This window comes from Macrobrachium nipponense, chromosome 2, assembly GCF_015104395.2.
Source record: "Macrobrachium nipponense isolate FS-2020 chromosome 2, ASM1510439v2, whole genome shotgun sequence".
Taxonomy (NCBI): domain Eukaryota; kingdom Metazoa; phylum Arthropoda; class Malacostraca; order Decapoda; family Palaemonidae; genus Macrobrachium; species Macrobrachium nipponense.
Window position 1 is genome coordinate 119,594,030 of NC_087201.1, and position 21,852 is coordinate 119,615,881.

The following is a 21,852-nucleotide window of genomic DNA, read 5'->3' on the forward strand; positions in this document are numbered from 1 at the left end:
TACATTGCAAACCATACACTATGTATATGATGAAATTTTTTTTGACGAAATTTTGATGAGTGCATTACAGTATACATGAGATTGGATGATGCATGAGTATACTGTATGCAAATTATTGTTCTTTTGTATGCTATGTATTTTTTTTTAGTTTCATTACATTATACAAGAGATTGGATGATATTTGAGTATATATACTATATGCTAATTATGGTTCTTTTGCATGCTGTATATATTTTTTTGTTTCACTTTAGGGCACTGGCCAGCTAATGTCATTTTTTAAGGACAGGACTTTGACATTCATACCACTTAATAAGAGCACTTGGGACATCTCCAAATCGCATGAGTTTCACCTCTGACCTTTGGTTTTGCGACGCCAGTGCAATTTATCCCGAAAATAACCATTTCTCAAATTCTATCTCCTCCCTTAATACTTTTTCTTAAAGCATTTTTTTTGCTAGATATGAAATTTTTCATTATGGTAAAAAAAAATAAACTAAATCTGGAAAAAAATTAAACGAAAACTGGAAAAAATGGCTACATTTGATTGTTGTATAATGTCTTCCTAAGCTATATACCAAATTTCAATGCTATAGCTTTAAAACTAAGGGAGAAGATAGAAAATGAAGGTCAATAAGTATAGTTTTGAGATACGGGTGTTCAAAGTTTTTCTTTGTATTTTTAAAAAGACAGTGTTAATAAGTCCTGATTATTTTGAATTTTATTTTCCTTTTTTGGTATTAATAAACCTAAACTATGTTGTCATAATTTATTCATAAATGAAGATCCTTTGCTCTAAGAGTTTTTATCTGTACACCATCATGAGCCATGTGAAGGTTTTTATTTCAGGGTGACAACTGTATATACGTAGTATGTATATATGTAGGAATGGTGTGCAGATTTTTTCTTCATGAAGACCACAGCTTGTCACTGTGGGTTTGACATGTAATTTGCTTCTGTACCCATTTTGCTTTCAACCACATGCTAAAAATTTAAGTTGCATTAGCTTTTGGTGTAAAATTATGTGAACTTGCCAAGAATATTAACCACAGAATTACAAAATGCTTAATCTCCATTTATATTGAAAAACAGTTCATAGGACAGGATTAGGTGCATTCTCTTTCAACAAGTGTTCCCAAAATGTTGTATAATTATGTTTAAGTTTAATACTTTGTGCTATTTCTAATGCTAGGCATTTAGTCATTTGCAGTATTCTTAATGAAGGGCAATAGGTTAATTTTTTATAATTACTACCTTACAGGGTAAAAATGAGCTATCTTCAAGCAAAATGTTTATTGACCTACATTTCACGAAAATATATAAACATTTAAAAAAAATTATATTAACCTATAAATATTAAGAGATACCATCCCAATGTGTAAAGCAAACACAATTTTGATAACAATACAATACAGTTAACACACTGAGTTGGTAGAATACTAATACTGACACACACTTTAGCAACACCCATATTTTAACTATGACTAATCCTATTATTTTATAGCATAATAATAGTGTACAAGGATTTTAGTGCTATTTTTACTGTCATAGATTATGCCCTTTTGATATTTATTAATCTTTGAATATGGGTTGGAAACAACATAATAATACTGTACAACATGCAGGTATATGCATTGTCTTTGAGGGGTTAATATTTTTGTAAAAAATTTAACTTTAATAACAGTCAACTTCGTAACAAATGTTTTAATTTCAGTACAAAAGAAAGGCAAGGGATTACTGACAGTTCTATATGTATTTTTGTTCCTTTACAATAAAATACAAGTAGCATAATAAGTCATCAAGTAAACTACAACAATGTCTCTACAAAAGCTCCAGCACAACAGCTTTGATTTTGTTTCTACAGGGATTCAGGATATAAAAGCAATAAAATTACTTGGAAAAACAAAAATGATACAAACAAGTAAACAAGACTAAAGAAAATAGACTAAATAGAAAATGAGAAGTGCCATAACAAACCCAGTCAAAACTAACACCGCAGAAAGTTTCTGTCTGTTTATGTGATGGGGCTTGACAACTTCCTCTGGTATGAATAGACAAGTAGATTCTCTCCTTTGCCTTTCTGAGTGTGGGGTCAAGATGGCCTCAGTAGCTTTACTTTCCTCGGTATATGATGGCTCATTTTCTGCTCTTTTGGTGTAAGGATTTACAAACGTTACCGACTCGGAAAGTCTCTGTGCCTTATATGCAAGTGGCTTGCATACATCAATCGACTTTGAGATACCTATCACACGAGGTAAATCTCTCCAAGCTCCTGATGATCTTTTAGTAAAATTATCACTCCAAGATGAATGTCCAGGCACTGCAGGATCATGAACTTCCGGGACAGGTGGTAAAGGCATCTGTGGAGGGGGTGGCAAGTTAAGAACTGATGGACGACTCACTTGGCACGTTGTGGTTGGAGGATCTAAATGATAACTAAAACCAAATTTCTTCCCCTTATTAATGCTTTCAAGCTTTTGTACAAAGGGATTGATTGCAGATTCCTCGCATGGTTGCCCTTTCATAGTTGTTAATGCATCTACTTGTGATTGCTCACTCTTTTTACTCCAGGCTTTATGAATTTCTTGTGAAACTGGTGCAAACCTTTTATGCTGCCAGAATTCCTTCTCCGTCCCAGAATGATTAGCTTGGAAGATCTTTGGCATCATTGCAGTAGTTTCAGGCCTAATGCTCTTTTGAGCTAATTTATGATGACTCTTTGCATGGCTTGTAAGGAGGGCCACAATAGAAGGCACTCGTCCCTGGTACTTCTTAGATCCTGATCTTGACACTTCATAGGCAGGGCCAGAAAAACTAACAGGTCCACGCACAGAGGGATGTGCTAAGCGACCCTTCATTCGTTCACGGGTCATGCTTTTTCCCAAGAACCAGGGGGCTTTCAGACTCATCTGGGGCTCTTCATTTTTCGAATACACATACTCCGGGCTACTCCACATCGCATGTCGTCTAACTCGATCATCTACTGTCCAAACGGCGAGACAATTTTCTGGGAGCTGCTGTGGCTTACACAGAAGAGCCATAGAAAAGTTGACATCAGTTTGGGTACACTTAACATGGACAACATTATTAGAATTACTGAAGAAGTTTGGAGGTTCACTGAACACAACATTACGAGGTACATAACAAATAACTGCGTTACCTACATCCACTTCTTTAACAAATGAACAGAAGGGATCCACATCCTTTGTAGTAATAACAATCCTGCTAGTCTGTGGAGCTGGCTGCTGCAGAGTTGTACATGCCGGGTCAGGCATACTAGACGATGGTTGGTCTTCATGAAGACTTGACCGTCCATGATGCCTGCTGCTGCTGTCGCTGCTGCTGTCAGATATGAACTGTGTGGTTGTGGTTGAACTGGTGCATGTTGGGGAAATATGAAGCCAGGGATCACTGGCTTGATGTGTTTGGCACAGATGTGATGGTGCATGTTGTGCATGTGTGGGCATCTGGTGTTGATGTGTTGTGTCTAGTGCACGGATGGTGGCGTAGCCCGGATCTCTTCACATGCCGGTCATGCTAGAGCGCCTCAAACCCTTTTCTATGTGATCCATTTCCCATAATACCTGTAGAGATATGAATACTATTAGAAGTTTGGATTTACCAGTTAATGGGTAAACAGAAGTTGTTTTCAGAAAGATTCATTACACAATTTTAAAGGTGGAATTAAAAAAATATGTAGATTTGTTCCTACAGGCATACAAACCATTGCCTTTTATATACTATGAGCATCCATATTATATGAACATCTAGACACAGATGTCCCCACACACATATGGATGCTATATCGATGACATCTTCGTGCAAGCCGACTCCGAGGATGAAGTAGAAGCCCTTTGACAGCAATTCCTGCGTCACAGTGCACTCAACTTCACCATCGAGTATAGTAGCAACGATCGGCTCCCCTTTCTCGATGTCCTTGTCATGAAGACAAATCAGAACCTAACTACAACAGTCTACACCAAAGCTACGAACCTTGGAATTTGTCTTAATGGAGATAGCGAGTTTCCTGCGTAGTTCAAGACCACCACCGTCAGGGCCTTCATCAGGAGGGCCCTCTCGCACTGTTCCACGTGGCAGGACACGCACCTCCAACTCGACCAAGCATCCCAGATGCTGATTAACAATGGGTACTCAAACTTGAAAACCGAAAACACAAGCCGCCCTTGACAAGTGGTACATGACGGAGGAAGAGAAAAGGAATATTCCACCCCCAAAGGATATAAAACTTTTGTACAAAGCCTTCATGCACCATCAATACAAGGAAGACAAGACAGCCATCAAGAAAATAATAGAGGAACACGTCTGCCCTATGGAGTAAGGGAAGAGAGTGTCCCTCATTATTTTCTACAAGAATTGGCATACGAAGGACCTCCTGATGAAGAACAACCCCTCCCTGCCCGTAGGAGACCCCTAAAGCAGTCCAACATCGTCCAACGATATATATGCCCCACCCAAGGATGCCCTGGGATATACATCGGCATGACGACGATGCGCCTGTCTAAATGGATCTCCTGCCATGCCCAGGAGGGCACCATTAGGCAGCATGCCCTTGCAGTACACCAGAAAAACATCACGAGAGACATCAGTAAGTTCAACAACCATCCCAACTCACAAGAAGGCCTTGGTTTGTATTCCCTTAGGAGCAAATTGATAAAAGATTTTAATAATTTGTTTTACATTTAAAATCTTACCTCAAGCAAACATCCTGTACTCCAAGCTTGAGCTGGGTTGGATCCACTGCAGTGCGCACCATTTGCATTTGTTAATTCTGGTAGTGAGCGCCAAGGGTCAGTCAGCAAATGAGTGTAATGTCTTGAAATAATAGATTTAACATGACTCATTGTTCTTCCCAGCTCTTCATAGCCACCCACTTTTGGTGCAATAGCAAGCTGAGCACGTAGTAACCAACCTACTGGCCATAACCATTCCTGCAAATTTTTATCCAAAATAAAGTAAGAGGAATTGAAGTTATTCACTGAAATAATACAGAATTCATTCAGTGAGACAGGATATATGCTAACTTGATGGAAACACAATTTATTATTTTCACTACAGGAGGTCCACAAAGTTAAAAGTAAGTCCAGTTTGTTAAATATGGTTATGTATAGTTTCAAGAAATTTTCAATATTAAAGCTTCCTTTTGGATGATAATGAGTAAAAATTGGTGTAAAGAACATATGTTAAATAGTCCTGTATATGTATTGTATAAAAGTGTAACTTCCATGCTTTAAGCATCATGAAAATTAACTATTGGTACCTCTCTAATTTCACCAAAACCTCAGTTATCCTCAAATGCAGGTTTAACTAACATAGTGATGTATACACACACAGGTAGCAAATCCAACTTTGAAAGCTCATATATATTTAAAAGCAGAAGTTAAGTAACCAAATACTATTCCTATTCCACTATTTTTAATCAGTTTCAGCTAAAATCCACATATACAATGTTACTAACACTTAGGATAGGAGGTGCACAAGACCTATGTTACCTATGCAGCAGAAACATGGGCACTAACAAGGAAAATGAGATTATGAAAAGATATAACCCCAGAATATTGCGATGCATGGCTGAACAAGGAACAGGTGAAGAGATGTGGTATCAAAGGTTGAGATGGACTGAACATGATGAGAAGGGTTAAGATTTAATCAGAAATGCGGTTGACAGTAGTTGCATATGAAGATCCATAGGACATCCCAAGAAAGCAAAGAAAAGCCAGATAGATGAATACCTAAACCTGATAGGAGTTCATGCAGTGAGAGCACAGGATAGACAGTGGAGAGAGCTCATTTCATGTCTTAATCTCATGAAAAGAAAAATTTGTACCTCACTGATAGGCAAAACCACTCATATTTTGCCTAAGAAAGGATAATAAAATTTACCATAGTTGAAAGGTGGCAGATTAGGCTTGTAAGTTAAAATGACTGTAAACAGTGTCCCTAATTTCTAGTTTAAACAACACTGCCAAGTCCCAAATAAAAAAAAAAAAAAACTTTCCTTGCTAATGGCCAGTTCCTTTTAAGATGGAGATAAAAAAAAAAAGTGTCTGACAACAAAAATGTTCCTTAAAAATGATCATATATTTAAATAAATATTACAGATAAAACGTACCGGACCCTGATGATAATTGTAACCATGAGCAATTTTGGGATCGGCTGAATCATTTGTATTATCATAGTCACCACTGTAGGCCCAGTCACTGGAATCTAAAGTTTTTATACCTAGGGGGCCTAATAATATTTTTTCTGCATTTTTCAATGCAACCCATGCATGTTTCGATGAAGTCATTTCTGGAGCCTGAAATTGAAAAAAATATGACAATTAGTTTTATTCATTTCTGGAGCCTGAAATTGAAAAAAATGTGACAATTAGTTTTATTTACAAGTTCAGTTATTAGAATGCATTACTTGTACCCCATGAAGAGTCATTTCCATTTTAGGTACTTTAGCTGTGGAACAGAAAAGGTCATATACAGTACCAAGTAAAGAAAAAAAAATTGTCAAAATCCCTTTTTTTTCATCCACTCAGTTTTGATGACAAGGATTCATGTATTACAGTAGCAATGAGTTTTATACATGAGTGACATTACAAAGATAACCTACCTGTTGCCACAGTTAATCTGACAACTTTTATTATGAAGTCAAATAAAATATATTTCAGAATAACAAAAAGATTTAATACTGGAGAAGTTTGACCCACTGAATATCAATTGAGAAGTAAAAACATGACTAAATGGTTTTAATCTCATCCACAGCAACACGTGTAAACTAAATGCATTTTATTTTGCTTTTAGTACCGCTAATAGATTTGTTTAAAAATTAGGTTTTTGTAAAATCTATGACTTAAAAGGTCTTGCATTCATAGACCTGTAGTACATGTAATATATAAATATCTATTTATGCTATGTAATTGTGTTGTTCCATTTCTGGGATCTTTGTGCAGCATTCTACTTTTTAAAACTTAATGATCAAATTAGCAACGCATGTTTAGGGGGAATACACAATAAATAAATACTTAAAATAATATTGAAATGCTTTCATTTGACCTGATACATATAGTATAATCCTTAATGATTATGAGGGTGTAGCAATTTCTTTGGGCTTAGTCCCAATTGTTTTCCCTACTCCCTTTATATTATTTTTATTAAATATGGGCTAGATAAGAATAAACCCACAAGCCTCTGCATATTTAAAAAACAAACAGGCTGAGGGTGGACTTTGAATATTCGTCATAAACCACAATGTTAACTATTAAGCACAGTATGTATATAGCGCATTTGCTGACAACAACACGTTTTGCTTAAATCAGCTGTGACGAACTAAAGATTCAACTAAACTAATATACAGTATTGACTTCTGAGGTAAATAAACTCTGAATGTCTTTTAGGATTGGTTTCAATTGAAATTGCATAAATAACAAAAAGATGAAACATAAAAGGGAGAATAAAATAAAAACTATTTCACCTTGCAGATTTTATATTACAAAAAAGCTTAAACAGTTTAATCTGACTTAAAGCATATCTTACCACAGCGACAGCGATTGGGAAGTTACATCTAAGCTGATAATCGGCCCAGAACTGAGAAGCCTTAAATGAGTCTTTATAGATTCCACGTCGATTTATCAACTCTGGGTTTGTTTCCTTTTTGGGCTGGGGCTCTTCACTAATCCAGAAAAATTTCTCAAAGTTGTCTTCTATTTTCTTCTCCCAGAACTCGTAGGTCCACTTTGTCACATTTCCTGCAAAATTAAGAAAAATACTTTTTGTCTGATAAAATCCTGAATATTCACAGATGTTGATACTTGTTGTAAGTTACAGTATCATAGTAAAGGCACCTAAAGCACAATTTTCATTCTGGTTGGATGTTTAAATATGGTATTCTTCACATGATGAGCAATTATGTTTTGCATGATAAATTATAATGTTTAGGGCCAAGGGGTAGGATGTGATCACTTGAAGCATAATTCTTCTTTTCTTCATACATATTTTGTTTCTTAAAATTATTCATAATTAATTTTTTGTGGACTTATGGTTTGTTTGATATGTGCAATTTAAAAGATATTCAGTGCACTGAATTAAAATATATGTTAGTAATTGGAATACATAAATTTTCCCATAAGAGGTTAGGACTGATATAAAATTCCCTTATAAATGATCATGAGAAAACACACCCCAATAATATATGCAGGGACTTCTGCAAATGAATATTCAGATAAAGCTACTGTGCACATAATTACAATTCCAAGTTTTTTTTTACAGTTCAATGAAATTATAACATATATGAAGATGCTTGAAACTAGCTAAACTGATTATATAACCAAGCCTTGGAGGCAGTAAAAAACTAGACTTCAAAAGTCCATTCAATATTTAAATATATGTGCTAGTCATGAATACTCAAAATTAACTGCATTGTTCAGAGCCTGATAGCATGCAAAGTTGTAAGTAACAAAACTATATTAATAGAAATACAGGCAGTCCCCAGGTTACGACAGGGGTTCCATTCTTGAGACGCATCGTAAGCCGAAAATTGTTGTAAGCCATAACATGGTAAAAAACCCTAAGAAAACCTTACTTTTAATGCTTTGGGTGCATTCAGAACTATGTAAATTGCATTCTTATTGCATTTTTCATCCAAAAAAACCTTCAAATATTGATTATTTTGCATTTTAGCGTCATATTTCTTCTGGGAGATGAGTGTTGTAGGCGTCATAACCCTGGAACATGAGTCGTAACCCTGGAAATAATTTCAGATGAATATAATTGAAAAGCGCCCTAACCTCGGAACATCGTAAGCCGAACCCGTCGTAACCCGAGGAAAGCCTGTATGCAAACATTTGTCAGGAACATGACTGTCTTCTTTATACCTTACAGTTACACTATACATATTGCTTGATTTTGACGAACTTACCACATATTTAGTACAAATACATAATTATAAAATTTTCCAATGCAAGCGTATGTTAATTAGAATAAATTTTTCTAAACCATGCTTTTAATAAGCCACTTACTACTAAACCAAGTCTTAAAAGTTTAATCATACTAACACATTTCATTTAAAATACATCACTTAATACAAAAAGATGTTAAAGAACAAGTCTGGAAAATTTTAAAGAAAAAGAAATTGCACTATCAAATGTTGAAAAATATTGTATATAGTACTGAACATACTGTATTTAGCTGTTAAAATCTCTACATGCCAGTTAATTATGTATAACTTTTAAGTATGAAGCATTCATCATAATACTGTACATGTACATTACCTGTATCATCTCTCCTTTCAACAGCATTATACCTGAATTTTTCTTCTTTATACATCTGACCTAAGAAACGCAATGCTGCTTTACATAAGCCTACAATTTCCACAGCACTGCCATCACGTGGGGTGGCAGGTTTGCCTTTAGTTCCTGCAAGTTCACTTGATCCCATCTTATCCATCCAGGTACCACAATTATGAATTGTTCCACCATAAACAAATCCTGTTGAAAGGAAAAAGTATAAAGTATACATTACGATTACTGAAAATATGACAAATTTTCTAAGACAATTTGTATTTTTCATAGTTACAAACCTTGTGTCAGCTTTACTTTATGACAGTTCATTGGGCATGTTGTATTTTAAAGGTAATACACATTCACACAGCCACTAGAAAAGTCCAATCTTGTAGGAAGTAGTTATGAATTTTGTGCTACCAGTTAAGTTTATTATGGAATTTGTCAAGTGTCCATTTACATTATTACTTTTCACAACTCAAGTAGCATCAAATGCTCTTCGGATATCAAAGATGGTAAACACACTATGATCTAAATGGGTCTATGAAAGTAAGAGACCACACTAGTATCACATGTTTAAATCTTGGCATATACCAGATTTGTCTGGTATTAACCATTTTTTCAATTACCTTACACCAACAACTGGTCAGAGGCATACATGTAGGTCTATGTGATGACATTAGACTACTCTTTTGGAAACAAGCTCCTCAGCCAAAAGTGACAGTAGAACTGTAATGAACATGACTTCCTTAAGGGTGCTACATGTTTTATTCTAAAGACACCTTTTGTTTTAGGCTGAGCTACTGAATGGGCAGAGGTGCGCTCTAATTTTTTATGATTAATTTTTGGTTGCAATATATATCAACAGCTGTTTTGAAGTTTAATGTAAACACTTAAATATTTTCATCAGGTATTAGTATAATATGTTACAGTTCTGTGAATTATATTTCTATTATGAAAAAGAGCATGTCTTCACAGATGAAAATTCTAGTCCATACTTCTAATAAGATTACCACAGGTTAGATTACCACAGGTTAAAATACTATGATGATATTCATGAATTTTAATGATCAAAGGCACATATAAAAACTACTGAAAAAATTAATCTATGTTCACTATTGGAGAGCTAAATTAAGGTTACTGATAATGCTCAAACTCAACTGGAATACAGTAGACCCCCATATTCGCAGGGGATGGGTACCAGACTCCCGCAAATAGCTAAAATCCATAAATATGTACTATACTTAAAACCACCTCTTAAAATGCTTATAACAGAGTTTTTTTAATACTTTTATCACAAAAAGTGCGGTTAGTCACGAAAAATGGAAATACAGTAATTTCAGAATATTTCTCAATGAAAAATACCATGAATACGTGAATTTTCTACAAATAATAGGTATACTGTAATATATGGTCCACCGAAAAATCTGCGAATAGGCCAGTCTGCGAATCGTGAGTTTGTGAATAGTGGGGGTATACTGTACAGTACAAGTGGGTCCTGTGTGTCATATAAAGTGACTAAAAGGACAGCTGCTGCCTTGCAGTCTTACTTTTTAGTAAGAGGCTAGGCCCACTGACAATAACTTTGGAAACTGCTGCCATGCAGATGGACTTTTTAGTCAAAGTTGAGGCCCACCGCTGATAACTGGTTGATGACAGCAAGGGCATGCAATCGTAAAAACCCCTTTGCCAAATAATAAACCGTGCCTGCTGTTGTAAGGAAAGGTGCATCAGGCAACTGATCCCTTAGTGTAGGGATAATGGTAGGAAAGAAGAAGAAGACTGTACAGGACAAGTAGCCAACTATGAAATTTACAAGCACATCCTTGTCTCATAGCTTACCAGTTTCTAGATCAACTCCAATCTTATTATTAAAGCCTTCATCACACATCTCACGATCAATCTGGAAACCAGCATTTCTCTCACGGAACTGGACACCCTGGAAATGGCGCTGCAAGGCTTCTTGAATAACCTCTTCTAGTAACTGCTCCTGTTTTCAATGGGATATATATTATTTTGTAACTGCACACTGTATTAATCAAAATTTATGTTATGGTAAAATTGCAAAGATTACAAAATAATAAAAATGAAAAAAATAAAAATTACTTATGGTAAAAATATAACAATTAAAATTCTTTTGAACAAAATTCTTGCTGTGAATGAGCATTCTATTATTAATCTTGGAAAAAAACTGCATGAATATAATAACTAACATGTCTGCCAGCTTCTTGTGGAGAAGAATCATCAGATGGATACATTCTTGTCACTTTGTCCTTCAAGATTCTGTAACCCTCGGGAGCCATTGTTACATACCTATGTAAAAGAAACATGCACACAATTACTAATACTGTATATAGACAATTAGTATAAATTTAAAGAATTTCATTAGTATCTGAATATTGTCATCTTCCACAATGTTTAGTGAGTGGGAGGAAATCAGCAAAAAGGGATTTTGACGAAGGAAAAATCTATTTCTGGGCAACGACCTGTGTCGCCCTGTGAAATGGTTCCTTTGATACTATTTCTGAAGAATAAATATTGCTATTCATCCTAGAGAAAAAAGAAACAATATAATGCCAAGATAAATGGCTCGCTCACTTCTTATAGAAGTGTCGGTATAGTAAGGAGCGAGTGGATCACTACCAGAGGTCCCTTGCCATTTAGCTTCTTCCTTCGACAAAAAACCCGAACTACGGAGGAGCCGTGCTACAGCTCCGGAGTCTACTACTACCGTGAGCGCCTCCGACGCTGAGACGTCATTCCTGAAGATAGCCTCCAAGCTTGGGGTAAGCTGGGTCGGGTGAGGATAATCTAACTACAGTGGTGGGGTTTTCACACAGGGCGACACAGGTCGTTGCCCAGAAATAGATTTTTCCTTCGTCAAAATCCCTTTCTGGGCTTGACCTGTGTCGGCCTGTGAAATAGTACCAGAGAATGCCAAACACCAAGCTTGAGGAACAGTACAGATAAATTAAGAAGGTAAAGTTAAACACTTGTAAGGTTAATAGTATAATAATCAACTAAAATTACAGTCTTACCCTAAGGGAAGTATAAGCCCTAAAACATGGGTTATCACTTAAAATTAGTTAGCCTAACAACAAACAATAACAATACAGGTTAGGCAAAGACAAGATATAAGTTGATATATACAAAAGAATGGAACTGAATCCGATTAGAATGATGAACAAAAGCAAACTCAAGGTAACCCAATACATGGAGGCGACTAAACTAAGTAAGGGTGCAATGGGCAGGTAGAAGGAAGGCTACAAGAAGTTATAGTAAAAATTAAGAATCAGGAGAAACTGTGTTTCCAGCTGCCACTGCTGGAAATTTGAGGGCTTCTAATGGTTTTAGGTAGTGCCGTTTGAAAACTGTCGGAGATTTCCAGCCTGTATACTTCTTAAGATCGTCAAAATTCATGTGTTGGAAATAATTAATAGATGTGGCCACCGCCCTAACATCGTGGGCCCGAGGAAAGGACTCTGGATTGGCCTGTTTAATGAAGTATAAAATTTGTTGCCTGATCCCTTTTAGGGATAATGTACCACCTCCCTTTTATCCTAATAACAATGGGCCTGAAGATTTCAGAGTTGTTCTGCTTAGGTAGGCTCTTAATGAGTTGACAGGTACAAAGGGAAATGTCTTGAGGTAGTGGTAGGATTTTCCACGAGGACCATCTGTCCTGTGGGTCTTCATTTTTGGCTAGAAAATGGCGATCTGGGGATAAGAGGACTTCCCCTGAGGGGAGGAACTCAATGTGGCCTGGTTCCCTTGATAAAGCTGACAGTTCTGATATTCTAGCTCCGGAGGCTAAACTTAATAAGAATAGGGTTTTCCTCAGGAGGGATATATAATTGCAAGAGTCATTGTTAATGTCCGAGGCCAGTTTGAGGACATCATTTAAGAACCAAGAGACTGATTTAGGTCTCGTTGATGGTCTTAATCTAGCACAAGCTTTTGGTATGGACGTAAAGTACGAATCCGTAAGGTCTATGCTAAAACCAAATTGGAAGATCTTTTTAAGAGCTGATTTGGTCGTAGTGATAGTGCTTGCTGCTAAGCCTTTCTCAAACAATGATCTGAAAAAGAAAGTTATGGCTAGGTTCGTTGTCATGACTTGAGAATTTGACAACTTAAGGAACTCTGCTAGTTTCTTGACAGATGAATCATATTGTCGGAGAGTAGATTCTCTTTGATCTGATTCCAAGAATGAGATATTCTGGGGATCAATTTCTGCATTCCTCATGGCTGCGAATTTCAGAAAATCCATAAAGTTAGGGTTTTCTGAATTCTTGAGGAAGCGGACACAGTCTGAGTTTGCACTAACTGGGTTAGTTTGGGGTTGGAATCCGTAGTGGGTCGGAGTCTCAACTCTAGGAGTAGAGGGAACCAATTGCTCTTGGGCCAGTTGGGAGCTACTAGAGCTACTTGGCCTTTGAATGTCCTGAGTTGTCTAAAACTTTCATGAGAAGGTTCACCGGAGGGAAGAGGTAAATATTCTTCCATTCGTTCCAATCGAGGATCATTGCATCCGTAGAGTATGCTAGAGGATCGAGGTTGGGTGCCACGTAACAAGGGAGTTTGTGGTTTGACTCCATGGCGAAGAGGTCTACTTGGAGTCCGGGACTTGTAGACTGATCCAATTGAATGAACTCCTGTCCAGTGTCCACTCCGATTCCAACGGAGCGGAGCGTGATAGAGCGTCTGCTACTACGTTCTTGACTCCTGCCAGGTGAGTGGCTGACAGGTGCCATTTGTTTTTGCATGCCAGAGAAAAGATGGCTATCATGACATGGTTCAAGTGGCTTGACTTGGATCCGCCCCTGTTGATGCAGTGTACTACTACTGCACTGTCCAGAACTAATTTGAAATGAGAGTTCTTGGGCGGACGGAGTCGTTTCAGTGTGAGGAATACTGCCATGGCCTCCAGTACATTGATATGTAGCTGGCGGAATGTTAACGACCAAGTTCCTTGAACTTTTTCGTACTGGGAGTATCCTCCCCACCTGTTAGTGAGGCGTCTGTGTGGGATCACTAATGATGGAGGGGAAACTGTAGAGGAATTGCTTTTGAAAGGTTCTTTGTCTCCGTCCAGGGGCGGAGGACGTTTCCGTAAGATTGCTGGGTGATAAAGGCTAGTTTGTCCGTGATCTGCAATTCGCTCTTGAGCGCCATACTCTGTTTATATCTTTGAGTTTGGCTCTGAGCAGAACGTCTGTGACTGATGCAAACTGGAGTGAAGCCCAGGATCCTCTCCTGGCACCTCCTGGATGTTTGTTGTCGTTTGAGAAATTGTTTTGTAGCTCTTGCAATTTCTTTCCTTTTCAACGACGGAATTGATAGAGTTGTGCGATTGTAAGTCCCACTGAAGGCCTAACCACTGGAATAGAGATTCCGGTGTTAGTCTGGACTTGGTTTTGTTTATTTGAAAACCTAAATGTTCCAGGAATTGATCACTGACCGTTGCTTCTTTGCATTCTTTGGGGTTCTTGCCCAAATAAGCCAATCGTCCAGATAAGCCACTAACATTATTCCCTGTTTCCTTAGCTCTTGCACTACTGCTTCCGCCAATTTGGGTGAGATCCTGGGGCTATGGGTTGAGCCCGAATGGCATTACCATTGAAGGAGTAGGATCTGTTGCCTAGTTTGAAGCCCTAGGAATGGACAGAAGTGGTCTGGCTATGGAACATGATAGTAGGCATCTGTAAGATCTATAGAGGTTTGTGACGGACCCCACGGGGAAGTAAGGTCCGTACCTGCGAAACGGTCAGCATCCTGAACTTGTCGCAATGAATGAATAAGTTCAGATGGGACAAGTCTAAGATGATTCTTCGGTTTTACCGAGTCTTTCTTTGGCACGCTGAACAAGCGTCCTTGAAATTTTAAATTGTTGACTCTTGAGACTACTCCTTTGAGAAGGAGGTCTTCGGTATACTCTACCAATTCCGTTGTTGGTGCTTGATAGAATCTGTTGTTGGAGGAGGCCCTCTAGCCAACTCCAACCTAGTCCCTTTGTTACTATACTTTGAGCCCAAGGGCTGAACCCCCACCGCTGGCAGAAGAGGTACAGCCTCCCTCCTACCTTGGGATTCTCACTGCTGGTTTGCCGAGGGGCGGCCACCTCTTGCTCCTCGGAAACCTCTTCCCCTGTTAGCAGCCCTGCCGGATCCTCTGAATCGAGAGGCACCTCTCGCTCTACTGCCTCTCGCAAACCTATTGAAAGCCTGAAAGTTCTGGCTTTCATAGTTGGAATTGTAGGCTGGCGAGACAGCAAAGGAAGTGGAGGGTTGAGATTGCTGGGACTGAGGGTCAGAACAAGGTATTGTTTGTTGACCCTTCGACGATGGTTGCCCTTGTGATGCTGGGACTGCCTGAACCAACGTTTGTTGAGAAGGCTGGAAGGGAGAGAACTTCCTTTGTTTCTTCTTGTTCCTTGGGTTAGGACCAGAAGATTCCTGCCTCCGCTTTGCTACCAGTCCCCACCTGACTTTGAGGCACTGGTTGACCTTAGAAGCCTCATGAAGGACTTCTGCTACTACTGGTGCTGGAAAGAGGTCCGTTCCCCAAATTGAGGAAGCAATCAGTTTATTCGGTTCATGGCGGATAGTAGCTTCCGCCAGAACGTGCTTCCTACAATTTCTCCTGGCTATGAGGAAGTCGTAAAGGTCACACTGCATGGTGTGCAGCAGACCTTTAGCCAAAACTTTAAATAAAGCTCTTTTGTTGGTATACAAGAGCCGTCATCTCCGCCATAGTCATGGAGGAAAGGGATCTCGCGAGCCTAGTCCGGGCGTCGTACTCCATCTGGATGAGAGAGTCCGACAACCTGGGGAGTCTCTCACTAAAGAGAGAGGTGGCACAGTCTGCCTTTAGTTTTCCTACTGAGAAAGTAGGAACTGCCCCTTCGAAGTACGTCTCGGAGCCTGGGACTAAGAGAGAGGTGGGTTCCGTCTCTCGTAGTTGAGGCAGGGGCTCGTCTTTCAGGGCGGCCTGAAAGGTTGCTTCCACTACCTTAAGGGTCAGTGGTAGCGGAGTCCCTTCCACCGGAGTAAAAAATGGTGAAAGGACTCCTAAAGGCTGTGATGCGGGTGTTTTCACACCCCCATTCTTCCAGACTTCTCATTAGAGTCTGCTGTGCCTGTTCCCTCGGAAGGATCACTGTTTCCTTGGGAACCTTGTCCTCTCTCATCATCGCTGCTTCCGTTAGTCGGACGTAGCCAATGAATGGTGGTTGAAGGTCATCTGGGGTGGAACTCGAAGTCCTCACGCCTTCGAGTTCCTATGCCTTCGATTGTCAACATTCCGTTGACAAACGGGGCATACGAAGCGATCCTCCAAGGGTTGGCCGCCTTGAATTCCGGCAGTTGGCTGGAATCTGGCATTGGAAGAGGAGAAGGTGGCACAGATAGAGGGGAACCTGCCGCAATCGAGGTTTGGATCCCGGCGATGGCATTCTCCTGAGCGGCCAGCCGTTCCGCCAGCGATTGATCGACTGGCCGGAAGACGTAACAGAACTGGAGAGCTGGAGAGCACCGAGCCGACCTTGTTGTCAACCAAGGCCCCTACGATCACTCCCACCTGCTCCAGAATGTTAGCCGAAAAGGATTCGGATCAAAAAGAGGGACTGAGCCCGATCCTTACGTGATCTATGTTTGGGGGACCTCGACGCAGAGGAAGAGGCCTCCCTTGACCTAACTGATCCGGGGTGGTGAGCCGGAGTTATAGTGTCTGTCAGGATGACCGATTTCTTGGGGAGAGACTTTTTAAGTTTCTCCTCGGTCATCTTAGCCTTGGGGATCACTGAAGTAGCCTTAGGACGGACAGACCGCTGCTCTTCAGTGAAGCCCCGGAAAGAAGTGGAAGTAGAAGGATCAGTAGAAGGTGATGGAGAAAGGGAATTCGGAAAGGGCCCTGAGAACCCACAGGAGCTGCCCCTACTACACCCTTACCTGTACCCATGGAGTCAATAGCCATGGGTTCAACGTCGAGGTTCATTGCCGCAACGTCTTCTGCAACGTCCTCTGGGAAATCCCCCTCCTGTAGGGAGATCATGACTTGAAGGTCGGCCAGCAAAGGGGCGGCCGCTATCGGGTCCACCACTGATCCTTTCTTGGCTCCTGGGAATATTAGGTCCGCCATATCCTGGGTAAGAATGTAGGGGCTGGCCCTTAGAATTCCGGCAAAACCCCCTACCCAAGCTTTGAGAGTCGACAAAGCTTTCTTCTTTTCTTCATCAGAACCCTGTAAAAAAGGGTCTAGAGTTAGGGAGAGGATAGGGGAGGAATGTCTGTGATGCTGTGTTGAGATTATATGAATATGTGTCTCATATGTGAAAGGTATAATATAACAACAAGTATTCCAGGTGACGAATGAATGAAGAAAGTGCTAAGAACTTACTACTAGTGAGGCATCTCCTACTAGCAAGTAGCAGGTTTGGCAAGCTTCATGATGCCAAACGATAAAATCCTCCACTTTTACTGCACATCCTGCATGAGAACGGCATACTATATGGCCGCACAGGTCTTGGAGGATGGCACTGCACCCAATCTCCTGGCACAACATCTGTAAGTCAAAGGATACATGAGTACCAATGACAACCTCCGGTGGAATAATATGCAAACTATCCGTGGGTGCCGGAGTAGGACCGACGGATAGAGATCTACGTATGAATATTACGTAGAAAAGTTACGAGGGGGGAAGAAAGTCTCTGCCTCCGCCTAAGCTCACTTGTCATATGACTAAAATAGACTCCGTAGGGCCCGGAGTTCTCCGTATGGCCCGGAGTTAATTAATATTGAGTGAGCAATGTCAAACTTCTAACGAAGCAAGGGATAGTACGAGAGGCGGAAATAAAAAACCCCCCTCCGGAGTAACGCAAAAAAGATTCTAAACATTAAATAACACAAAATAAAACAAAATAAAAACCCCTTATATCAGTAAGTGCTCGTGTGAACTATCCTAAGTGGATAGGAAACCCAGTGGTTCCCTCCCCCCCCTCTCTATGTTCGGTAGCGGCGGATAGACACCTGCCGGACTGAACTGAGGGGAAAGAGTAGGAAGAATGTGGGGTAGGGGAGCCCTCCCCCTGAGCGGCCAGTTAAGGACGGAGAGAAGGGGGGAGGAGGGTCCCGAGCCCCCCGAGGAGGCACGTGACGAGTGAGAGTACCAGTAGGGGAGGGGCGATCCCCACCAGTCCCGTGAGTCACCCCCTCTCATGCAGACTCGGACGCTAGCTGTGAGAAACGAGTCATCACCCATCGACGTGGATGGCAATGTATGGAAGGGGGGGGGGGGGAATGGGGGGACCGGGAGGGGGACCCCGTAACCGGGTGGCTCACCAACCCGTGATAAACCGGTGGTCTTCCCAGCCAGGTGAAAGATACGAGTGGGGTTGGGGAAGAACCGTCGGAACAACATCAATATCACTGATATAAATAGGATTATTAATAATAATCAATCAAATAAAATTAAAGCGATATCTTAAAGCTAGACTAACACGGGGAACACGAAGCTAAGCAAACAGAAAATTAGGTTAATTGCCGATCCGAAGAAAGGGGTATGTTAGCCTAATTTAACCTCTAGTTCAAGAAAACGGGGGGCAGGCTAATCACCAATCGACAATTGGGGTATGAAAGCCTAACTTAACGGTTAAAATAAACTTATAACAGGGAAGCTAATCGCCATACCGAAGCATGGTGTATGTTAGCCAACCTAGTACCTATAATATTATTAAAGGTAATCAGGAACTAGAGAAGAAAGAGAGAACATCAGAATAATTAAGATGATATGACTCTCAATCGTGACTGATAAAACTCCTAACAATGTAAGGCGTAGCTAGACTAAGGTCCGAAACGTGCGGTCGGAGGGCGTGCCCCGTGGAGGCCTAACTAAAAAAACTAACTGCATAAAGATATAGAGACTATGTATAAGTAACCATATCTAAAGTACTGAGAAAAAAGGGAAATCTCTCACGGTATGGAAGACCGAAAGAGATAACCCGTACCGCCATGCGGTCGAGGGGCATACCGGCCGATAAGGCTCCGAATATGTATAAAACACGAAGATCATCATAAAATGAGATCAGTAACCCCAAACAGTACTTAACTTAGAAGCAGAAGTTGAAGACATCTTGAAAATAAATCCAAATAAATCCAAATAGAGCGAAACACAGCACCGAAAAAATTTTAACGTTTGGTGTAACGCGCGCTATCGAAAGGAATGACATCTCAGGCGTCGGAGGCGCTCACGGTAGTAGTAGACCGGGAGCTGTAGCACGGCTCCTCCGTAGTTCGGGGTTTTGTCAAAGGAAGAAGCTAAATGGCAAGGGACCTCTGGTAGTGATTCCACTCGCTCCTTACTATACCGACACTTCTATAAGAAGTGAGCGAGCCATTTATCTTGGCATTATATTGTTTCTTTTTTCTCTAGGATGAATAGCAATATTTATTCTTCAGAAATAGTATCAAAGGAACCATTTCACAGGCCGACACAGGTCAAGCCCAGAAATAGCTTTTTTATACATTTTAAGCATATGAAAAGTTAGCACTAATATTACAGTGCATAGGAAACCCACCAAGTTGACTCTTTCTTTATTATTTGGAGCACTTTTTTTTCTGTGAAAATGTTTCTCTCTCCTATGTTTGCAAGATCATTATGAAATTGCAGTTTTCATTTGTTTGATAAAGACCAACATGCAATAAGGGGTGCAATAAGGGGAAATGTTAGCAGTACTATCCTTTCTCAAAGGAGAACATCCTCACTGAAGTCCACTTCACCATAAAGTAAATAGGAAACTTTGTAAAGGTGTTCTCATTAAACTAAAATAAGTTAAGCCTACCTCTGAATAGACTGAAGCCAAAACCAAACAGCATCCCTACAATTGAATCTGGCTTTATGTCCTCCATCTAGAAGGTTAGGAATCAGACCATGACGCATAGTACCAGCAAAGGCTAAAATAATCCACCTGTAATAAAAAAAAATTACTGAAGTGAACAAATCATTCTGCATCACATGACTAGATTATTATTTCATATAAAAATAAAAATTATACAAAAACAATAAAGAACACATACATTTCAACTAAATATTTATATTTTACCTAGCTTCATTGTATCTTCCAGTAATCAAAAGATTTCCAGGCAAAGCAATGAAAGTGTCACGACCCCAGCAGCGCATGTATCCCGTTGAAAAATGTGGTAGACCTGGAAACCAAAGCATCTCACATTAGAAAACAGAAAAATTGTAACTATTACTACAATGCCATATTACAGTAATTAGCAACTTTATCAAGAAAAACTTAACATCCATTCTCACGAATATACATAGGTACATACAAATACCATTTATGCCAGCGTGTAAGGCAATTTGTGTATGAGACGACCAAACATTTTTCATGTAAAAATGTAGGTTTACAGGTTATGTTCACTGTATAAGAGGATCACTAATTTATGAAATTAAATAACAGTATCAGCTGATGTAAGTCAGTTGGTACATAAAATAATAATTATTGAAATTATCATACCAAAAATGTGAAAATCAGTATCTTTTACATATTAATATGTTTGGCAAGGCTCATCATTACAAAAAAATACTTTTGTATTCCTCTAGGAAAACTATAAACATTAACGACAAATGCTCAATGCCTGTGACATCATTATTGGCGGAATAATACCCATTGAATGTATTTCTGTAAAGTTAGAAAGAACCCACGATACATATTAAGGATAACTAGGGAACTATCAATATCACAAAACCCTTTAGTTTCATTGCAAAATTATACCAAGGAAATATTGGCCTTTAGTAAACAACAAGGCTCTTAAGGAAAGCATGACTAGGAACTACGAACGCAACTATGTTTCGTAAACAAGAATAAAGCTAGTAACAAAGTGAGTGATCCTAACATCTGATTATGGTAATTAAAGTAGTTTTGTTTATAGTACATATAGTTGTGTTACTAGCAACTCACTTGAATTACCTATGGTTATTATCGATATTACAGTTGTTTTATTTGCAGTTTCAATAGTTGTGATGGTACATAGTCAACTCTTGACAGAACTATCAACTCTTCAATGGTAAGCTTTTTTATACTTTGCATAAGATTACCCATATTTTATCTAGTAGTTGCCTTAGATATATATAGTATATATATATTTATATATATATATACATATATATATATATAGATATATATATATAATATATATATATATACTATATGTATATACATATATATCTATATATATAGTATTATATATATATATATATATTATATATCTATATCTTATATATACATATAATATATATATATATTAGGATATATAGATTATATATATATATATATATATCTATATATAGATATTATATATTATATGTATATATATATATATATAATATAATATATCCCTATATATATATATATATCTCTATATAATATATCAGTATATACTATATATATCTATATATATACCTATATATATATGATATATCTTATATATATATATATATTATATATATATATGTATATATCATATATACATATACATATATAATAACTATATATATATCTATAT

General features: G+C 38.8%; 1 protein-coding gene across 1 annotated transcript in view; it reads right to left on the reverse strand.

Annotated features, from left to right (window-relative positions):
* Nucleotides 1–3,381: 3,381 nt before the first annotated feature.
* Nucleotides 3,382–21,852, reverse strand: part of LOC135221289 (neuroblast differentiation-associated protein AHNAK-like) — a 161,538-nt gene continuing 143,067 nt past the window's right edge. The window contains 9 exon segments of the mRNA XM_064259099.1: nt 3,382–3,581; nt 4,710–4,946; nt 6,128–6,313; nt 7,542–7,753; nt 9,275–9,490; nt 11,126–11,273; nt 11,497–11,596; nt 20,121–20,246; nt 20,382–20,484. Coding sequence (XP_064115169.1) covers nt 3,519–3,581; nt 4,710–4,946; nt 6,128–6,313; nt 7,542–7,753; nt 9,275–9,490; nt 11,126–11,273; nt 11,497–11,596; nt 20,121–20,246; nt 20,382–20,484 — 1,391 coding nt within the window. The 3' untranslated portion in view covers nt 3,382–3,518.